This window comes from Lampris incognitus, chromosome 2 (assembly GCF_029633865.1).
Source record: "Lampris incognitus isolate fLamInc1 chromosome 2, fLamInc1.hap2, whole genome shotgun sequence".
Classification (NCBI taxonomy): domain Eukaryota; kingdom Metazoa; phylum Chordata; class Actinopteri; order Lampriformes; family Lampridae; genus Lampris; species Lampris incognitus.
The window spans coordinates 31206857-31228574 of record NC_079212.1 but is presented as its reverse complement, the minus strand read 5'-3'; the positions used below and the strand labels follow the sequence as shown (position 1 = coordinate 31228574).

The following is a 21718-nucleotide window of genomic DNA, read 5'->3' as shown; positions in this document are numbered from 1 at the left end:
TATAAACAGATGCTTACAAACCCACTCACACTCACATACACATACAAACACACACTTTTGCGGTACAGTATCTTGTACCTTGGTCCGCCCGATGCAGTAGGCATTCCCGGTACGACTAATTGATATAGATAATTGTGTCTTGCCACATTATAAGGCCTCAGTGGGAGTGATCATCATACAGGTCTTTAGTATAATGGACCAGTGGTCAGTTAGAGGGTTTTTGTCAAACTTCTAATGGATGGATTACGTCTATTACATGTAATCATGTGGATTACATTTATCTCTTAGATCTAATACATGGAATACAGAAAGAAAGCGTGAGAGAGACAGACAAATAGCAATACAGACAGCGAGACACGCAGACAGTGCGTGGGAGACGGAGATGTGAGACAAGCAAAGCCAGACTGAGAGTTGAAACACAGAGACAGACAGAAGGAGCGAGAGGCAGACAGATGAATCGATGGAGACAGCAGATTGCGGAGGGAACGAGGGATGAAGCGCAGGAGAGTGGGCTAAGAAAGAGAGATGAAGAGAGGGAGAGATGAAAGGAGGTGTGAGAAACAAGAGGTATCCCCTAGGCGGCCTGTTGCCCTAGCAACAGGCTAGTATTGGTTGTTGGGTTGGTTGGTTGGTTGGTTGGTTGCTAGGCTGGAAGCAGGTTGACGGAGGCGGAGGCAGCGATACGAGATGACAGGCGGAGAGCAGCATTTACACAGGCAGCGCCACAGACAGTCTGTACACGAGGTCCTTCCTGACAAGCGCGGATAACTGAAGATGGTAGATCAGGAAGAGAGCCGACAAGGGGCGGGGCCATCTCATCCCATCTGACTCATAGTTTGGTTCAGTGCGTGCTACAGGCTCCATGATTCAATACAGTCATTTAAATGGTAACCTTGTGAACCGAAAAAATCCCTGTTCACTCCTGAGGCCTCACAGGTTTATTTTCGTTTGGTTTTTTTTGTAAAACTCCTTGTTTAGTGGGCACATCACAGATTATTCTGTAAATGTGATCAACATTGAGAACAGGTGCGGATGGGTGGCTTCTGGGTCGGAGATGCATGAAGTGAACCCCTGAACTTTTTCGGGGATATTTGAAGTAAACATCTGTGATGGGAGGTGTCCACTTCATAACCCCAGTTACACACCTGCTCTCAGTTTTCCCTGACTTCTAATCTAGAGTTGTGTGAAGGTGCTCGGTAAGAGTTAACACCAGGTGTGGTTATATCAGACCCTACGTATTCATGAATACCCTCACCCTGATGCAGAATTGACATCGCGTTTTGATCTGAGATGTTATGAACATCAGAAAAACCAGTTGCAGTACACGTCAACCTGTAAATCTGTCCTATGAAGACGTTAAGGCTCATTACAAAACAATTTAATGCCAGTTGATTTATCTTGGGCGACACGATGGTGCAGTGGTTAGCGCGGTCGCCTCACAGCAAGAAGGTCCTGAGTTTGAGCCCTGGGGTAGTCCCAACATTGGGGGTCATCCTCTGTGTGCAGTTTGCATGTTCTCCCCGTGTCTGTGTGAGATTCCTCCGGGGGCTGCGGTTTCCTCCCACAGTCCAAAGACATGTAGGTCAGGTGAATCGGCCATACTAAATTGTCCCTAGGTGTGAATGTGTGGGCCCTGTGATGGACTGGCGGCCTGCCCAGGGTGTCTCCCCGCCTGCCGCCCAATGACTGGGATAGGCTCCAGCATCCCCGCGACCCTGAGTAGGATAAGCAGTTTGGATAATGGATGGATGGATGACTTAGCTCGCTTAACCACCTACAGTCGTCAGTCAAAGATTGGGCCCCTTATCGTCTTAAAAACAGGAAGTAAAAAGACATGAAACTCTATCCAAATGTGCAGGTTTTCTGCTTTGTTTGGCTGTTTGTAGAGTGCCTGCTAAAACAAAACACATTTGACCTCCCAAAATTTTCCTAATGCGCTACCTAAAAATCACCGCCGATACTGGTAGTGTTGTGTTGCTTAGCAACCACTTCAGTTGCCAGGGTCTCGTACAAAGAGCCGCATTGCCAGTCAGAAAAAGAACATTTAATTTCACAACGTAAAGCATCTCTTTCAAATACTGCTTCATTGCAGCGGTGTGTCGCGGCTTTGTGCCCGACAACACTTTTGTTCTGAAAATCACAATCAACCACATCCCCTTATTATGGATTGTTGCTTGAGTAAAAATGTGTGTGCCCTTGTGTCTGTGTGTATTGTGACATAGCTGTTTTTCCACATATATGTGTATTTTTTACAAGTTTCTTTTATTCACATTTTCCTAGCACACATGCTTGGTATGGATTGGGAATACCGCCCGACCAAAGCATTTACAGCCGAGAAGTCATAAACTGCTTTATTACCCAAGTACGTTTGCAGAAACAAGGATTTAGACTTGGTAGGGTGCTCACATGACAACACATGTGACATTACATAGCATTATACAGTAGGAAAGTGAAGAATGCCTAACATTGCCTAGAAAACAGTATATAATGATAATTTACAATATCTGAAACAACATCTTAGAATATCTATTATGGCGAGGAGGGAAGTTAAAGTAATAATATGTATCCTCTGTAGAGAGTGCAAAAACCAAAAACTAACAATTCACAAATATGGAAAAATATGCAGATACTGGTTTCTACTATATGCAGATAGTGGTCTCTACTATGTGCAGATAATGGTCTACTATATGCAGATAGTGGTCTCTACTATATGCAGATAATGGTCTCCACTATATGCAGATGGTGGTCTCTACTATATGCAGATAATGGTCTCTACTCTATGCACTCTATGCAGTTATTGGTCTCTACTATATGCAGATAGTGGTCTCTACTCTATGTAGATAATGGTCTCTACTATATGCAGATAGTGGTCTCCACTATATGCAGATAATGGTCTCTACTATATGCAGATATGGTCACTACTATATGCAGATAGTGGTCTCCACTATATGCAGATAGTGGTCTCTACTCTATGCAGATAGTGGTCTCTACTATATGCAGATAATGGTCTCTACTATATGCAGATAGTGGTCTCTACTCTATGTAGATAGTGGTCTCTACTATATACAGACAATGGTCTCTACTCTATGCATATACTGGTTTCTACTATATGCAGATAATGGTCTCTACTATGTGCAGATAGTGGTCTCTACTGTATGCAGATAGTGGTCTCTGTCCCGATAATGGTCTCTACTATATGCAGATAGTGGTCTCTACTATGTGCAGATAGTGGTCTCTACTTTGTGCAGATAGTGGTCTCTACTATGTGCAGATAGTGGTTTCCACTATATGCAGATAATGGTCTCTACTATATGCAGATAGTGGTCTCTGCTATATGCAGATAGTGGTCTCTACTATATGCAGATATTGGTCTCTACTTTATGCAGATAGTGGTCTCTACTATGTGCAGATAGTGATCTCCACTATATGCAGATAATGGTCTCTACTCTATGCAGATAGTGGTCTCTACTATATGCAGATAATGGTCTCTACTATATGCAGACATTGTTCTCTACTATATGCAGATAGTGGTCTCTACTCTATGTAGATAGTGGTCTCTACTATATACAGACAATGGTCTCTACTCTATGCATATACTGGTTTCTACTATATGCAGATAATGGTCTCTACTATATGCAGATAGTGGTCTCTACTGTATGCAGATAGTGGTCTCTATGCAGATAATGGTCTCTACTACATGCAGATAGTGGTCTCTATTATGTACAGATAGTGGTCTCTACTCTATGCAGATTGTGGTCTCTACTATGTGCAGATAGTGGTCTCTACTTTGTGCAGATAGTGGTCTCTACTATGTGCAGATAATGGTCTCTACTATATGCAGATAGTGGTCTCCGCTATATGCAGATAGTGGTCTCTACTATATGCAGATAATGGTCTCTACTTTATGCAGATAGTGGTCTCTACTATATGCAGATAGTGGTCTCTACTATATGCAGATAGTGATCTCTACTATGTGCAGATAGTGGTCTCTACTAGAATATGCAGACATTGGTCTCTACTATATGCAGATAGTGGTCTCTACTATGTGCAGATAGAGGTCTCTACTAGAATATGCAGACATTGGTCTCTACTGTATGCAGATAGTGGTCTCTACTTTACACATAGTGGTCTCTACTCTATGCAGATAATCATCTCTACAGTATGCAGATAATGCTCTCAACTATATGCAGATAGTGGTCTCCACGGTATGCAGATAGTGGTATCTACTACATCGGACACTGCTGCGGGCTCCCACATTCAGGTCATTGTTCGGGACTCACCTCTTCAGACTTCATCTGTGATTTATGTGATTTATGATGTTTGTTTTTCTTTCCCTTTTGTATCTTTAAATCAGAGAGTACTGCTGGCATCGTGTGTGGCTGCCGCTTCTCTCGTAGCCTCCATTCCCATTCACGCCTGTATGTCTGTGTTATGTTTATCTGTCATCCTGTTTCACCCCGTTCATTGTAAAGCGACTTTGAGTATTAGAAAAGCGCTATATAAGTTTAATTTATTATTATTATTATTATTATTATTACTATATGCAGATAGTGGTATCTACTATATGCAGATAATGGTCTCTATGCAGATAGTGGTCCCTTCTGCATGCAGATAATGGTCTACTATGTGCAGATAGTAGTCTCTACTATATACAGAGAGTGGTCTCTACTCTATCCAGGTGGTCTCTACTATATGCAGATATTGGTTTCTACACTATCCAGATAATGGTCTCTACTCTATGCAGGTAGTGGTCTCTATTACATGTAGGTCTTGATACATTTTTATCTAAGACTCTGCTGTGTTTCGTATATATGATAGATATGTTGATTTGTGTGTGTGTGCGCGCGCGCGTGTGCGCGCACACGTTTGTCAATAGCAGTACAAAAAATTAGTATATATGTGCAACATGTTTGTTTGTGTGTGTGTGTGTTTGTATAAAACTGCATTTAGAGATGTGCGTGCTTGACTGAACGTGACGACACACTATGTGAGTGTTTGTCTGTGTGTATGCATGTGTCCATATGTACACATATATGTCCGTGTGTTTATTTATATTTGGCTGCGCGGATGTATATTTGTCCATGTGTTGTCATGTTGATCGTTGACCATGTGAGTATGTTTACGTGCACGTGTGTGTGCAGATGTGTGAGAGTGCATCAGCTTTTTAACTAGCACACGTGTGTCTGTATGTGCTTGTGTATGTTTGTATGGCTATGTGGTTGCATTTGTGTGTTTCTGTTAAAATACATGTGAATGGCTGTGTAAGTGCAGTGTGTATGAGGATGTGTTTGCATGCTTGTGTATTCGTGCCTGTGTGTGCAGTGTGCACAAATGTGCACACGTGTTGATGTGTCTATACATGGTTTGTCCAGCCAGTGTGCATGCGCGTTTATGAACTCGTACACTCGTGTGTGACTATATTCAGTTGAGTAATCATGTGCATAGATGACGACACTTGCATGCATTTGTGTGTGTGTGTGTGTGTGTGTGTGTGTGTGTGTGTGTGTGTGTGTGTGTGTGTGTGTGTGTGTGTGATTGCACATGCGATGTCAGCATTTGGCCCTTTAAAGGTTCCTGCGGGGCCGAGGGGGAAGAGGAGATAACAGGAGCAGACATTATTTGCTTCTGTCATGTCGGCTTAGTGTCAGAGGCCCTCACACACTGTGGCCCTAGTCAGATATGGACGCAGAGTGGATGTACCTGCACACACACACACACACATACACAAAATCATACGCAGACACACTTTGGCATAACAAACTCAGTACAGATGCTTACACATCCATATGCACGGACACACGACAAACATGCAGGAATACGTACAGACTTACAGTACACACATTCATACAGGAGTACACACACGCACATACACAGATGTGCAAACATGAACGTACACATAGACACAATTATGAAAATACACGCAAGCACATGTACATATGGAAAGATTCACTCATTTACAGATGTGTAAATGCACAAGCTCACATGCAAGTGTGAAGACCTCTAATCACGCAGACACACACACACACACACACACACACACACACACACACACACACACACACACACACACACACACACACACAGAGAAAATACACAGTTTCCACAGTTTAATTTCCTGAACAGTGGCTGACACGTCTCTCTCGGTGCTCTTGCTGTGACTGGCAGCAGCAGCAGCAGCTAGTGACCAGGGTCCTCGTGATGGGGCACATCCCTCCATCTTTTCCCAGGCGGGATGCTTGATGGATGGATAAGACACGGCCGAAGTAGAGGGGAGTTTGGAATTAGGTTGTGTGTGTGTGTGTGTGTGTGTGTGTGTGTGTGTGTGTGTGTGTGTGTGTGTGTATGTGTGTGTGTGACAGACTGTGGGTCCATGCTTGTGGATGCAATATGACTGTGTTCACGTTTAGTTGTATGTCTGTCTGTGTGTGTTATGAAGTCCATATGTTTTTGTGTGGCTAAGTTGGGGATGTTTTTAGGTGTGTGTGACTTTGTCTATGTAAAGTATGTCAGTATATATACCATATATCACACTCCTTATGTGACCATAGCCGTCTCTACGCGTCCTTGCCTGTACTCGCGTGTTCAAGGCTGTGTGTGTGTGTGTGTGTGTGTGTGTGTTGGGGGTGGGGAGCAGGGATTCAGGTTCCACAGTCAGTCAGGCAGCATCTCATCAGGCAGGCCTCAGTCACGGCCCCCCAGGGGGAGGCTGCCTACTGTGGGCACGAGCTGTGATGATTGTCCCTGCTGGGCGTATCATGCACTGGCACGCACACACACACACACACACACACACACACACACACACACACACACACACACATAGTAGCACACTAAAACATTAATATATTCATATATATTCATATATATTCATATATATATATATACATACATACACACACACATATAGTAGCACACTAAAACATTAATATATTCATATATATATATATTCATATATATTCATATATATATATATATATATATATATATATATATACCCACACACACACACACACACACACAGAGTAGAACACCCATACACATACCACATATACACATGTAAACATACGTAGTCAGACACAAATACACCAACACATATGTACAGACACTCAGCTCCATGCATACACACACACACACACACACACACACACACACACACACACACACACACACACACACACACACACACACACACACACAATGGAATTTCCATGCATAAACAGGCACAGGAACACACAGATATGTGTATGTGTCCAAATGCACAAAAGCATATGCTGTGCTCTGGCACACAAAGCATTGGCAGGCGTACAGACACACAAAGACCCATGCATATATTCAAGCATAAACAACTGTGTGAATAGACAAATGCATTTGTACACATCTTTATAAGGATTTACACACACGCAATTAAGCATGCGCTGATGCACATGTAGAGCATAGGATACACACACTTAAAATGCCCATGCAGAAAGTACTTACTGCATGCACGCAGAAAAGTATTTACATAAACACAGCATATTTAGATTGTAGCGCACATTTAGATTGTAGCGCTATCTCTGGCGCACACACCTACACACACACATGCAGATTCACACATGCATGTTTTTGTGCAAAGCTGAGAGCAATGCATTGTGGGTGAGGCTTAAAATAAGCATGACGGTTCCTGTCATTATCCTGGTTGCTCACACAGCCTAGCACATACTAACAACACACATTTACATTAGTTTATAGACACTGGGCTGGGGTTCCTGCCCAGATACATCTATCCAATATCAACATAACACAATGCACCCAATTTTTATTTTTATTATTATTATTATTATTATTATTATTATTAATTGTGCAAGTGTCCCATTAGCAATTGGGAGTGTAAAACATTTCTCCCAAACCAGAGTTTGTAAAACTGTGACTTGATATGTTGTAAAGGTGTTAAAGGTGTAGTTGGCTGTGGGAGCATCTTAAAGGAATTTCTGTGATTTTGGATGTATTTTGGATCATGCCTGATAACAGTATAACTGTAAGGAATTAGGAATTAAAATCATTTGAGTATAACAAACAAGTGACGTACTGTGTATTTATCTAAAAAAAAAAACATGGTATGTTAAAGGGGCAGTTCATCCCCAAATCAAAAATACATGTTTTTCCTCTTACCTGTATTGCTATTTATCCATCTAGATCATTTTGGTGTAAGTTACCACGTTTTGCAGATATCGATTGTAGAGATGTCTGCCTTCTCTCCAATACCAGTGGGACTGGATGATACTCGGCTTGTGTCGCTCAAAGCACCAAAAAAATACATTTGAAAAACTTAACAGCAATATGTCTCTGTTCAGAACTCATGGATTCATGTAGGTGCAGTTCGGTCTAAGAAAATAGTTCCTACATGAAGCTGCTCACAACAAGGCCGGTGGATTGTCTTGAATAACTGGGTCATGATTTCCCTTTAAAATTTGTCAACCCCCAATTCATCATTTATGGAGATGTTTTAGATTTGAGAAGGTTGTATCTGAAGTTTAAGTCAAAGTTTTCTGGTCCTGTATCCGGGTGGCGTGACGGTCTATTCTGTTGCCTACCAACACGGGGCTTGCCGGTTCAAATCCCTGTGTTACCTCCGGCTTGGTCGGGCGTCCCTACAGACATAATTGGCTGTGCCTGTGGGTGGGAAGCTGGATATGGGTATGTGTTCTGGTCGCTGCATTAGCACCTCCTCTGGTCGGTCAGGTGCCTGTTCGTGGGGGAGGGGGAAACTGGGGGGAATAGCGTGATTCTCCCATGCGCTACTTCCCCTGGCGAAAATCCTCACTGTCCGGCGAAAAGAAGCGGCTGGCAACTCCACATGTATTGGAGGAGGCATGTGGTAGTCTACAGCCCTCACGAGATTGGCAGGGGGGGTGGAGCAATGACCGGGACAGCTCGGAAGAGTGGGATAATTGACCGGATACAATTGGAGAGAAAAAAGGGGGGGAAAAAGTTATCTGGCTCCTGCTTCTGAAGTTGATGTGTTCGCTTCACAAACATTGATCTGACTCTTGTAGACCACTGAATTATCACAACATGACCAAATTTACAGCTGCAATCCACAACTTTTTTTCACTATTTTATCCACTTGAAACATGATGCTGATATGGCGACTCTGCAGGATAGACGGTCAATATTACAACAGAATAGTGTATAGTTCGATGTAGGAGGCAGAGAGAAATAGATCTGCTTCAGCTGATTTTCTCACACTACAAACAAGATGGAGCAGCCAATGTGGCTTGTGTGCCATTAGTTCATCAGTAAGTAATCTGCACCATTGTAAAAATGAGGTCCTCAAGGGTGTCCAGGTAATGTAGCAGTCTATTCCATTGCCTACCAACACGGGGCTCCTCAGTTTGAATCCCTGTGTTACCTCCAACTTGGTGGGGCATCCCTACAGACACAATTGGCCATGTCTGCGGGTGGGAAGCTGGATGTGGGTATGTGCTCTGGTCGCTGCACTAGTGCCTGCTTTGGTTGGTTGGGGTTCATGTTGGGGGGGGGGACTGGGGGGTAATAGTGTTATCCTCTCATGTGCTACGTCCCCCTGGCAAAACTCCTCACTGTTAGGTGAAAAGAAGTGGCTGGCGACTCCACATGTATCGGAGGAGGCACGTGGTAGTTTGCAGCCCTCCCTGGATTGGCAGAGGGGGTGGAGCAGCGACTGGGATGGCTCGGAAGAGTGGGGTAATTGGCCAGGTACAATTGGAGAGAAAAACAGGGAACCCCCCCCCCCAAAAAACCATAAACGTGCAGTTTAATGTATTGCACGTTTCATTACAATATATCCTAACATTGTTCTGCAGTAATATTGTTTGGTCGTCCAACAGAAGCAATCACCACATCGGTGCCACATTTCAGTCTTTCTTCCTGTTGAAGTTGTTTCCAAGACTTACATGTTGGCCGCTGCACCAGTGTTTGCCTTAACTGGCTAGCCCCCCCCCCCCCCCCCTCAAATTAAAAAAAAAAAAATTCAACAGCTGTGTATAAGACTGGAGAGTGTCTCCAACCATGGCAGAGATGCCAGTTAAGTACTACGTAACCTGACTCCATGATCCAAACAGATAAAATAGCAATTTATTAATGGAGAAAAGACATGGGTTTCAGCTTTGAATTGAGCCGTATCTCAGAAGCACACTATTTCTGGCTCTAGTTCCTCTATTTCTATCAGGCCATAAAGTCCCACTGCGGGGACTGTTGTTAAAAGTAATTGAGCCTTGGCTTGGCGCAATGGAAAATCTGTGGTTTTGATCACGGGGATCAAGCACTAAGAACTATCCCTGCTGTACTTTCTCTGAGCTCAGAACACAGTGTTCAGGAAGGAGCAGAGAAAACATGAGGGTACTTCTGCTTGGAAGATCGTGAAGGGTAGAATAAGACAAAGGAAGGCACGGAAGAGTGAGAGAGAGAGAGAGAGAGAGAGAGAGAGAGAGAGAGAGAGAGAGAGAGAGAGAGAGAGAGAGAGAGAGAGAGATGAGAGAGAGAGAGAGAGAGAGAGAGAGAGAGAGAGAGAGAGAGAGAGAGAGAGAGAGAGAGAGAGAGAGAGAGAGAGAGAGAGAGAGAGAGAGAGAGAGAGAGAGAGAGAGAGAGAGAGAGAGAGAGAGAGAGAGAGAGAGAGAGAGAATGTGAGGCAGTCAAGAGGAAGCAAGAACAACAAATTGGGCAAAACAAAGAAAGGGAAAAGGATGAACAGATGAAGGATGAGATTGATATAATGTGAGATCTGGGGAGGTGGAGGTCATGATAGATGATATAATGAGAATAAAAGAAAAAGAGAGAGACATCTTTGGATATCATGCCTACTGGGAAACTTGAATATCCAAAAGCGTTTTGGTAATTGAGAAGACCTTTGGGGAATTTCAGAGAGAAGGATGAAGAAGAAAGAAATGATTGATGGTCTCAAAGGAACAGCTGAGGAGATGGAAAGGCGGGGTAGGGGTGGGGGGGGGGGTCTGCTCCTTTTGTTGCAGCTGTCCAGATGGCCACCAACATGTCCCCTTGAGTTTCAGACATCTTGTACTGAAGGTGCAACAAGTAATTCAGTTTGAATCCAGACCTCGGTCGTTCAGCTACGTGCATAACAACAAATCAGAGCAATCAAGGCGCACAAATTCAGATAGATGGGTTGTAAATACACTGCATGTTTGCTGACACCTGCCACTTTCCAGCACCCTCAGTAGATCTTGTTTGCTGTGATTGCTGCATAGTTTACTGAGGACTTAAGGAAAGTCTTTTTTGAGGGAGTCTAAAATTACAATAAAAACATCTCGATAAGCCCAGCCCCTGTATTTTTTAATACTCAAATCCAGGGAGAGGGAATCGTGGGTAATTTATGTTTTTTCAGTCAGTACCTTATAGCAACCTGGGTATTAGTCACAGTATGCTTAACGAGAAAGCCAAAATGTTACACGCAGAACTTTTAAGAAGCCTGTCAAGGCTGCTTACTGCCTATCAAGTCCCTTCCCATGTACGTGTGAAATAAGTCACTTTGCTTTGGTTAAGATGTGGCAACCTTGCTTATTCTACATAGAAATCAAGTAACCCACCTGCAAAGAAACCCAGATACATTAGGTACTGTGGCCCTGTATTTATACTACACTACTGTGTACATCACCTTGCTTAGTTTTGTGTGTTGATGTGGTATGGAAGTGGGAGTTTAGGTGAAATGCTGAAGGGCTACATGACCTGTGCCTGGTTCATACCACCACATGTTTGTGTTGTTTTTTTTTGTTTTGTTGAAAAAATTGGAAAAAATAAAATATTGAAAAACAATGTGCATTTATACTTCAAGCATGACTAAAATCGTGTGAGTGCTCTTTTAGAGATCGGTGCAAAATGAAAAGGGCACGGACCGAGCTGGGAAACGATTAAAAAAAATTACAAGCTATTTGCTCTGTTCACTGGGATTTGAAATTCAAAGCCATTTCCTTTCTTCTCTGATTGCACTCCGGTCAAAAAAAGGTCACCAGTCACAATCAGAATGAAATAGTTCTCTGTGGACATCTCATTGAAATGCTACAATCGTACACTTCCCTCCCTTTTTATCTGACTCCCCCCCCCCCCCCCAACTCTTACCTCCTGTCCCCCTGTGACAATTGAGTTAAAAAGTCTGGCAAGAGCTAACAATAGACTGGTATCAGTCAGTCTTGGCAGACACAAGGATATTTATATAGTCAATTTTATTTGTGTAGCCCAATATCACAAATTGCAAATTTGCCTCAGGGGCCTTTACAGCAACACAACATCCTGTCATTAGACCCTCACATCGGATAAGTAACAACTCCCATAAAAAGAAAAAAAAAACCTTTAACAGGGAGGAAAAAAATAGGAAGAAACCTCAGGGAGAGCAACAGAGGAGGAGGAGGGATCTCTCTCCCAAGACGGACAACGTGCAATTTACAGAATACAACATTGAAAAAGGATAACAGAATTACAACGGAACTATAAGCTATGTGAAGAATATGATGAGGAGGATGCCAAGCAGTGTCCAGACGCCACCAGAACAGTCCAGGACCTGAGCCACACGACCAGCATCACCATGTAAAAAAATGAAATAAAATAAAAAAAATACGCCTCCCTTTCTCCTGTGGGTAACTTCCTGGATGCTGGTGAAAGGGGGCAATGAGGGAAAAATACAACTCCCTTTCTCCTCTGGGTAACTTCCTGGATGCTGGTGAAGGGGGGGAGGGAGCCAACGAGGGAAGGAGAGAGATGCGGTCGGCATGGCAACGCGGCCTGGCTGTCTGTGCTGCTTTAACTTGGGTGTAAGATGTAAGATGCAAATTTGATTCCCCAGGAGCAGCCTGCTTTACGCCGCCACCGCTCCCACTCTCTTAAGTCCACACCACCTCCTGCATTGTCACACCAAAGCTGCTGTCACCATTATTGTATTCTCTAGTGATTATGGTGCCCAACATCCCTTTAGTCATTTTTTTGTGACAGTGGTCACTCTTACTGCTCATGGAAACTCTTTCTGCTCAACTGTGTTCATTTAGATGATGAACATGAAATAAAAAATGTCTTTTTTTTCTCTCAAATATTTCTTCATGAGGTGTGGTATCATGTGTCTGCCTTAATGCAGTGCATATCCAGAGTGTATTTTGGAATATAAAAAAAAAACAACAGCACAAGATGCAGTGAATAAAGTCTGTTTTTAATACAAAGGAAAGAGTACATTGTTTCCATCTTTAAAATGTTAATGGTCGTATTGCCTCTCAAACATTTTAATGCTCATTTTAATAGGTTCATAATGTTGTGCTGTCAGAAGTAATGGTCTTAGAAGCACTACAGTACATTTATTCCATTTCAACCTGGTGCTGGCTCTGTACTTTCTTTCCCCTGTGCCCTTTTTGTGTGCAGAAACACAGGACCTCAAAATATCCACTTTCTATCAGTCGGTGAATTAAGTGAAAAAGTTCTGGCAGAATAGATCAGATATCACTATGACAACCCCTCCACCTGATTGCTAATAGATGTGTTATGCAGAGTTATGTCTGCAGAGCCTCATGCTCTTTATATCCTGCAGTAGGCCATAGTTAGTACTAACCCTCAACCTGAAACATGGTTTATATTTCAAATAAACAGACGTACTAGAGGTTAGGCTGATTTGGGATTTGAAATAAACATGCACATTAATTCAAATACTACATTAGTTTTCTGATTTGCAGTCAGAACACTCCTTGAGAGAAAACATCAGTTACAAAGTTGTCAGTTAATTATAATTGTTTGTTTGACCAATTAGCTTGATTGAGGCTCAGTTAGACACGCAGAGAAATTAGGCCATTGATTAACTTATGGGTGCAGAGAGAGGCATGGCAGCAGTTTCTATGTGCCCATTTTATACTCTTCATTTCTGTGTATTTATGCTTAAGCCTGCTGTGTTCCTTTGATAGACGGTACAAACAACAAAATGACTTTGTCTCAAAAGTGGCGAGGTCTTCCCTGTAGAACACTAAATACTGAACACACGGCTTAAGTGAAATTGCAACCAAACTTCTCAGACAAGCCCTCTGGTACACTATGTGGACTTCATATGACTAAAGACAACTGAACATAAACATCAGCAGAACGGGCACTCGGTTACTTAAATCCCTTTTTCAGGGAGGAAACTGTTCGCTAGAAAATTAATAGTCTAAAAGATCAATGTTTCTCTTCAGTCTCCTCACACACAATCCAGAGAGGACCTGTATCCACAGTCTTCTGCCTTGACAGCTTAAAGCCGGTGTTCCTAGGAGACGCTCTGTCAACTTTCCTGGTCATACAGCTATGAATGATGTTACGAGGCCATAGACACCACACCTTTTATCATCTAACATCTGGCATATAACATGGCGAACATGTCTGTCAAAATTACACCATTCACCATCTGGAGGGACTGACCATGAGATTTGCTGGTATGTTTGTATGGTACTCGGACAGCGACGGCACCCAAAAGTTTTTCACCTTTAGTCAGTGCCAGTTTTTATGGTGATATTAATCAGTAATATATTCAGTTTTCTCCGGGTGCTCAGGTTTTCCCCACCATCAAAAAGACATGCATGTTAGGGTTAGTACTCCCGTCTGTGCAGTTGGTCCCCGGGTGCTGCACGGTGGCTGCCCACTGCTCCAAGCTACACAGCTAGGATGAGTTAAATGCAGAGCGTAATTTCCCTACAAGTATCATTAAAGTATATCAAAATCCAAAAAAAACCTTGAGCAGTACAGCCATTTGTAGGGATATCTCCTGGCTTCAACAGCAGTTGCGAATGAGGCCACTCTGTTTCTCACCCTAGCATGACTGTGGCCAGCTTGAACTTGCTAGTGTTAGATACACATTCTAGCTAGTCCCTTGCAAAAGTCATTAATAATAGTAATAAATTATTGATTACGTTTATATAGCACTATATTTATAGCACTATATCTATGCAACCAAAGCGCTTCACATTGAAGGGGGGAAACTCACCTCAACCACCACCAATGTGTAGCACCCATCTGGGTGATGCATGGCAGCCATTTTGTGCCAGAATACTCACCACACATCAGCTTGAGGTGGAGAGGGAGGAATCATTGAGCCAATTAAATGGGGGGATGATTAGGTGGCCAGATGGAGACAGCCAGATTTGGAATTTTGCCAGGACACCGGGGGACCCCCCCCCCATACTCTTTGCAATAAGTGCCATGGGATCTTTAATGACTACAGCGAGTCAGAACCCTGCTAAACAATATTTATGATTACCGTGGCCTTTGATCTGGACCTTAAGATAATTACTTGTGCACTATTAAGGGTTGTTGTTATGACTCCATGCCTCAGAATTTGATGAGAATAGAAGTCACTTCTTTTCTGAGTGCAGTTGACAAAGCACAATGGAGCAAAGTTGAGGCTGCAAATCTGCACCATAAACTCTGATGAGACACGTTTCCCTAAAAACCTCACCCGTTCACCTCATCTACAGTACTGAACCTGCTCTGACGGGCCGACCAAAGAACCAGCATTGACCGTACTATTGACAGTTGTTAGTGCTGGCTCTGTCTGTCTGTCTGTCTGTCTGTCAATGCTGATAGGTGAGCTGACACAGCTAAATCAAACAGCCCCATTATTAATGTTATTAGCTGCAGCTGTCTTTAGTATCCTGCTATGCTAACGTCACAGAGTACCAAGACCAGTCTGGCATGTTTTTGTGGTTTTAAAATTTCAGAGGATTTTAACCTGTAGATGTCAGCAAACTCATTAAAATAGTGTAGGGTTTAGTAACCTTTTAAAGCGCACATTTCTTCCTTTTGGGTCATGATTTTCGTCCCATAGAGGACACAAGACAGACCATATAGAGAGCTGTGTTGGGCTTTAAAACACACACACAGGGGTCAGTCAGACACAAGTGTTGCTTGATGACTAGATGAGTGACTACTGATTGTACTGCCTCCACACCATTGGCCAAACTAGGCCCACAGTGATGGATTTGTTCAAAATCCAAAGCAGTTATTGGCAACTCTACGCCATGAAGTACCAAGACTATGCACGTTTACCTTCAGCCATAACCACAACAAGTGATTTCACAGATTAGTCTGTTTGCTCTGGTTGAAGTTGAAGTGATTGGTAGGGGAAAAAAATCTTTATGGCTATCTATACCTTTTAACTATGCCTGATTTACAAGTCCCTTTACATTCTTCATACAATCTCTCAGTGTGCATCAAGCCATTTGAACAGTCACCAAAGCCAGTGCCTTTTATAATGTGTGTTTGAGTAAGTGGTGTCACGAAGAGTTCATGTCCTAACAATGAATTTTAGGAGAGAGAGAATATGCATGATGAATGAGATGTTACTGTGCGATTCCCATTCCTAATCAGGTGATTTAAATATTCAAAGTTAGGGAATAAGGGGTTATGCTGAAACAGGGTTGTTATGAAGTTCAATTTATGTCAACTCAAGTTTTGAATAGGATGTGAGTGTTTGTGTTACTCAGAGCAAATGCCACATTTGTTTTGTGCACCTTTGTTTGCAGAGTGATGACTGATTTTTGGGCCTGTGACAGTGTGTGTTGGCTTGCTACTACAAATCACTGGAATTAATTGGGACCATTTTCAGCGTGATTGGACTGTTTTGACAAAGTGGCTTTCAGAATAGTTGGGCCCACTGTCTTGCTCCAAACATCTGTCAAAAGCTCTAACTTGCCAGTTGTCTATCAAAGTAATATTTGGGATTTATCTTTTGGTCTTAAAGCATAAGTAAAATATGTTGGCTGAGGTGAGGGGAATCAACACCCCCCCCCCATCACCATTACCTTGTAGAAACCCTCAATCTGTCACTGTGACTACAGGTACCAAGAAGCTGACCAACAAGGCGGCCCTGTGGTTTGTCCCCTGCTCTCTGCAGAATGCCAACAAGATCCTGGAGGTCCCCCCCATCGAGGTATGTTAGCAGAACTTGCTCAGTTCTGCACTGGCTCTTTGAGGACAGATGTTTGGCATTTAATTCTCAATTTATGGAAAAGGTCGACCTCTCTCGCTCTCACTCTCTCTCGCTCTCGCTCTCTCTCACTCTCTCTTGCTCTCTCTCTCTCTCACTCTCTCTCTCTCTCTTGCTCTCTCTCGCTCTCCCAAAATGTATGTATATCAGTTAAAGAAAACTTGACTGTATGTCAAGGAGGGGATATTCATGAGAGAGACCATCTGGCTAAGATAAGAACATTGACATTCAACAGATAAAAGAGACAACTGTGCTCATCTGTCATGTCTTGGATACTGATGTGGAAATATGGTCATATGCACACATGCATGAGGAAACACTCATATTTTCTGTGTGTGTGTGTGTGGGTGTGTGTGTGTGTGTCTTGGCTTTAGTATGCTAGTCCAGAGCAAGAAGAGGAGGGAAGGAAGCGATACGAAGCCCAGAAGAAGGAGAGATTGGAAACCAAAGAGAGGACCGAAATGGTGGCAGCCCCTTTTTCCGGTCTAGGTACCTGGTCACTTGTGTTTTAAAGTAAAATTAAACCCTAAGTCACATCTATCAAGCTGTAGACATGCCTACATGGCTTCCACTTGATTAAACCAATCAACACTGGACATTTTTTCAACACTGGCCAAGAAACTGTTTTGCTGCCCTTTTTTCGTTTGAAATGTTCATCTGTGCTGCACTGCTGGCGCCAACCCAATTGGTGACGTAGTGCAAAAGATGTAAAGGTAATCTGACGTCAGTGGACAGAAACTAAAACACGATTACCAACTGTCACAGTCAGAGGTACATCTCCACGTGTAAGGTTTTAGAGATAAACTTCCTTCTCCCAGTTCATTTTAAAAGTCCCAATCAAGTTTTAAAAGTCTGAAACGATTTTGAATGGTTGAAACTCACTTTTGAATATTTGAACTATTTGCTTTCAGTACTTGTGTTACTCCTCCTCTTAGACCTCATACTCCACTTACTACTCCTATTGAGCCCATATAATAATAATAATAATAATAGTAATAATAATATTACAGGATATCATACCAATGAAAACTGCTACAGGTGGAAGTGATGAATTTGAATGGTTCAGATAAAGAGACTCTGCCTCTTTTCTCAGCCGGTTGGTAAACTCATTTTATACAGGAAACTCATTTTCAGACCATCATTTGCAAACACACAAAACTCAAAGGCAAACTTCTGCCCCAGGAGAATGACAGAAATCCCAGAACTCAAAGCATCTCAGATCAATCGCCAAATCTCCACAAAGTGTGTGTTGTGTTCTTGAATGTAGAAATCACATCCAAAGAACTGTCTACAAATTACTGTCTACAAGTTACCCCCCACAGATATTCAAAACTAAGTTTTAACCCTATGAAAGAAAGTTAAAAAGTAAGTTTCAGACATTCAAAACTTTGCTTCACTCTTTCAAAACTTCAATTAGGACCTTACAAGATGGGGTGCCAACCTGCTCTCATGCCATGTCGCTCTCCAACCCACAAATCGGTATTTTTCACAAGTTTGCACTGGGCAGAGACAAGCTGAAACTGTATGTTACTTTGCCCTTTAAAAACCAATCTTTTTTTTTCTTTTTTTTCCCCCCCCAACTGTACCTGGCCAATTACCCCACTCCTCCGAGCTGCCCCAGTCGTTGCTCCACCCCCTCTGTTGATCCAACGATCCGGGAAGGGCTGTAGACTACCACATGCTTCCTCCGATACATGTGGAGTCGCCAGCCACTTCTTTTCACCTGACAGTGAGGAGTCTTGTCAGGGGGACGCAGCGCATGGGAGGATCACGCTATTCCCACCAGTTCCCCCTCCCCCCCGAACAGGCACCCCGACCGACCAAGAGGAGGCGCTAGTGCAGTGACCAGGACACATGCCCACATCCAGCTTCCCACCCGCAGACACGGCCAATTGTGTCTGTAGGGACGCCTGACCAAGTTGGAGGTATAACACGGGGATTCGAACTGGCGATCCCTGTGTTGGTAGGCAACGGAATAGACTGCTACACTACCCGGATGCCCTAAAGACCAATAATTCAATCCAAATATAAATGCAGAGCAAATGCACCACGCTTATGGGAAGATCAAGACTAGGAACGATAGCAAGGTGAAATCCATTCCCTCGTCTGCGGTGCAGGATGCTGACAGTGCATTGTCTCCATCCTCCTGATGGGGACTGAACTGAAGATTCTTCATTATCTGGAGTTAAATTACCACTATGATCAGATAACATCTACACTGTCTGAATACGTTGGTGCACACCCCTGTCAGAAAAGGAATTAATGTCCTCTTATTTGCAATACAATGAATACGCTGGGATTTGTTGCAGTGAGATATTGATTTGTTTTTTAAAATAAGTAGATACACATACACATGTTTTTACATGGTCGCTCCACCTGCGGGTGTCCTGTTCCAACTAACCCACAGAACTGAGTCAAAGACGAATATCCCCTTGGCAATACGAAATTTTGATTTTATCTTATGATTCTTGATTATTGTCTACCGATTGGCAGACTGGCCAGTTTTAACATGTTAGATAAGATATATTTTACTATATTGTGAGGCTTTGAAATGCACATTTTTACATTCTTTATGTTGCCTAATAATAGTGCAGACAATTCACTGCCATACTGGCGGCATGGTGGCCAAGTGGTTAACACTGTTGCCTCACAGAAAGAAGGTCCTGGGTTCGAACCCCAGGCTGGCCCAGGTCCTTTCTGTGTGGAGTTTGCATGTTCTCCCCGTGTCTGCGTGGGTTTCCTGTGGGTGCTCCGGTTTCCTCCCACCATGCATGTTAGGGTTAATATTCCTGTCTGTGTCCCTGAGCAAGGCAATGGAAAGAAGAACTGGAGTTGGTCCCCGGGCGCTGCAGCTGCCCGCTGCTCCTATACAATTGGATGGGTTAAATGCAGAGAACACGTTCATTGTAAGAATACAATTCGTTGCGAGTATGCAATGACAAAATAAAGTGGCTTTTTCTTTTTTCCAGTTCTTCTTCTATAAGGAGAGGCCTGTGTGAGGAAAGGATGGTTTTAAAATGTTTCTACTGACGACCTCATGACTTCCACTTTCCGAGGGTTTTAACCGTACTAAAAGCTTTGAGATGATACTAATTATAAGCTTACATGTGTTTAAAAGCTGTTTTAGTGCATGCAAGGTTGGGTGTGGAGGTTAGTGCTGATATATTTCAAGACATTTACACAACAATCTATTTCTAATGTCCGGGAATGTGGTTCTGTTTGCCAAAAGAGATACACATATTCTACACCACAAGTCCATAAATTAATGTATCCACAAGATAACCTCAGCTTTAGCTTTACTTAAACTCTATAATTAGTATGTTTTTTTTCTTTACTTTTGATGTTGTTGAAAATTAATATGCTAGATCATTGTTAAAAGTTGTTACTTCCTCCTCTTACTCGTGGATATCAACTCTGCCACCTATTTTCTTGTATCACATCCATATTCTGAGGCAATGGATAAATATGTGCCCCTTTTTATCTTTTATTTTTGTTATCTTCAATCTAATGCTTTTTTTTTATCCTCACATTAAAACTGCTGCAGAAGAAACAGCAAAAGGTAGGTTGTCTTGCTCAGAAGGCTGCATGCCCGTACAGCACAGAGAGATGTGGTTTCTCTGGTATCTATGGATAGCAGTGACCATTTATGGCATTGGAAGATTATATAAAAATCATGTGGCAAGACAAAATTATATAAAAAAAATTTTTTTAAATCAACGTGTATGCATTTGTGTCTGTGTGTGTTTGCACTTAATGTAGAGCCGCACACGGTAGCCTTCAGCCAGTCCAGTCTGATCTTTCTGGTGGGACCCGCTGACTGCCCGCTACATGACTTTGTCAATGGAGGTAAGTCAAACTGCTCCTTTGTCTAGATTTCTACAATATTCTGTTGACTAGGATAAAAGTCTTAAAGATAGTGATGCCTACCAATGTGGTCATGAAGGATACTGTAGTTACTGGATAAAAGGGTAAATTATATGGGCGTCTGGGTGGCACGGCGGTCTATTCCATTGCCTACCAACATGGGGATCGCCGGTTTGAATCCCCGTGTTACCTCCGGCTTAGTCGGGCTTCCCTACAGACACAATTGGCCATGTCTGCAGGTGGGAAGCCGGATGTGGGTATGTGTCCTGGTCGCTGCACTAGCGCCTCCTCTGGTTGGTTGGGGCATCTGTTCAGGGGGGAGGGAGAGGGGGAACTGGGGGGAATAGCGTGATCTTCTCACACACTACGTCCCCTTGGTGAAACTCCTCACTGTCAGGTGAAAAGACGCGGCTGGCGACTCCACATGTATTGGAGGAGGCATGTGGTAGTCTGCAGCCCTCCCCGGATTGGCAGAGGGGGTGGAGCAGCGACCGGGATGGCTTGGAAGAGTGGGGTAATTGGCCAAGTACAACTGGAAGAAAAAGGGGGTAAAAAGAAAAAAAAAACGAAAAAAGGCTAAACTGTAAAATGAAAATGATGTGGGGTAGTTTTTTTTTTCTTTTGGTTCATCAAGAGGCAAGTTCATTCAGGTGATGTCACATCATGTGAAAACTTCTGGATTCTTTCTTGCATGTGACTTATATGCAGTGCTGCAATACGATAATTCATGACAATATAGCTTACATAGAAAAATTAGATGTTATTGTAAGGGAACACTGGCGTATAACAATGAAGCAAACTGCTGTGTAATCAGTGTGTCTGTATGTTGGAGGTCTTTTGCTTGCTACAGTATTACAATTGGTCCGGTTGCTAAACCTTAACTTGCAAGTAGCTTAG

General features: G+C 42.9%; 1 protein-coding gene across 1 annotated transcript in view; it reads left to right on the top strand.

Annotated features, from left to right (window-relative positions):
- acot7 (acyl-CoA thioesterase 7) overlaps positions 1–21718 on the top strand; it is a 103731-nt gene that overhangs the window by 12809 nt on the left and 69204 nt on the right. The window contains exons 4-6 of the mRNA XM_056274320.1: positions 16809–16900; positions 17332–17446; positions 20717–20803. Coding sequence (XP_056130295.1) covers positions 16809–16900; positions 17332–17446; positions 20717–20803 — 294 coding nt within the window. The remainder of the gene's footprint in view (positions 1–16808; positions 16901–17331; positions 17447–20716; positions 20804–21718) is intronic.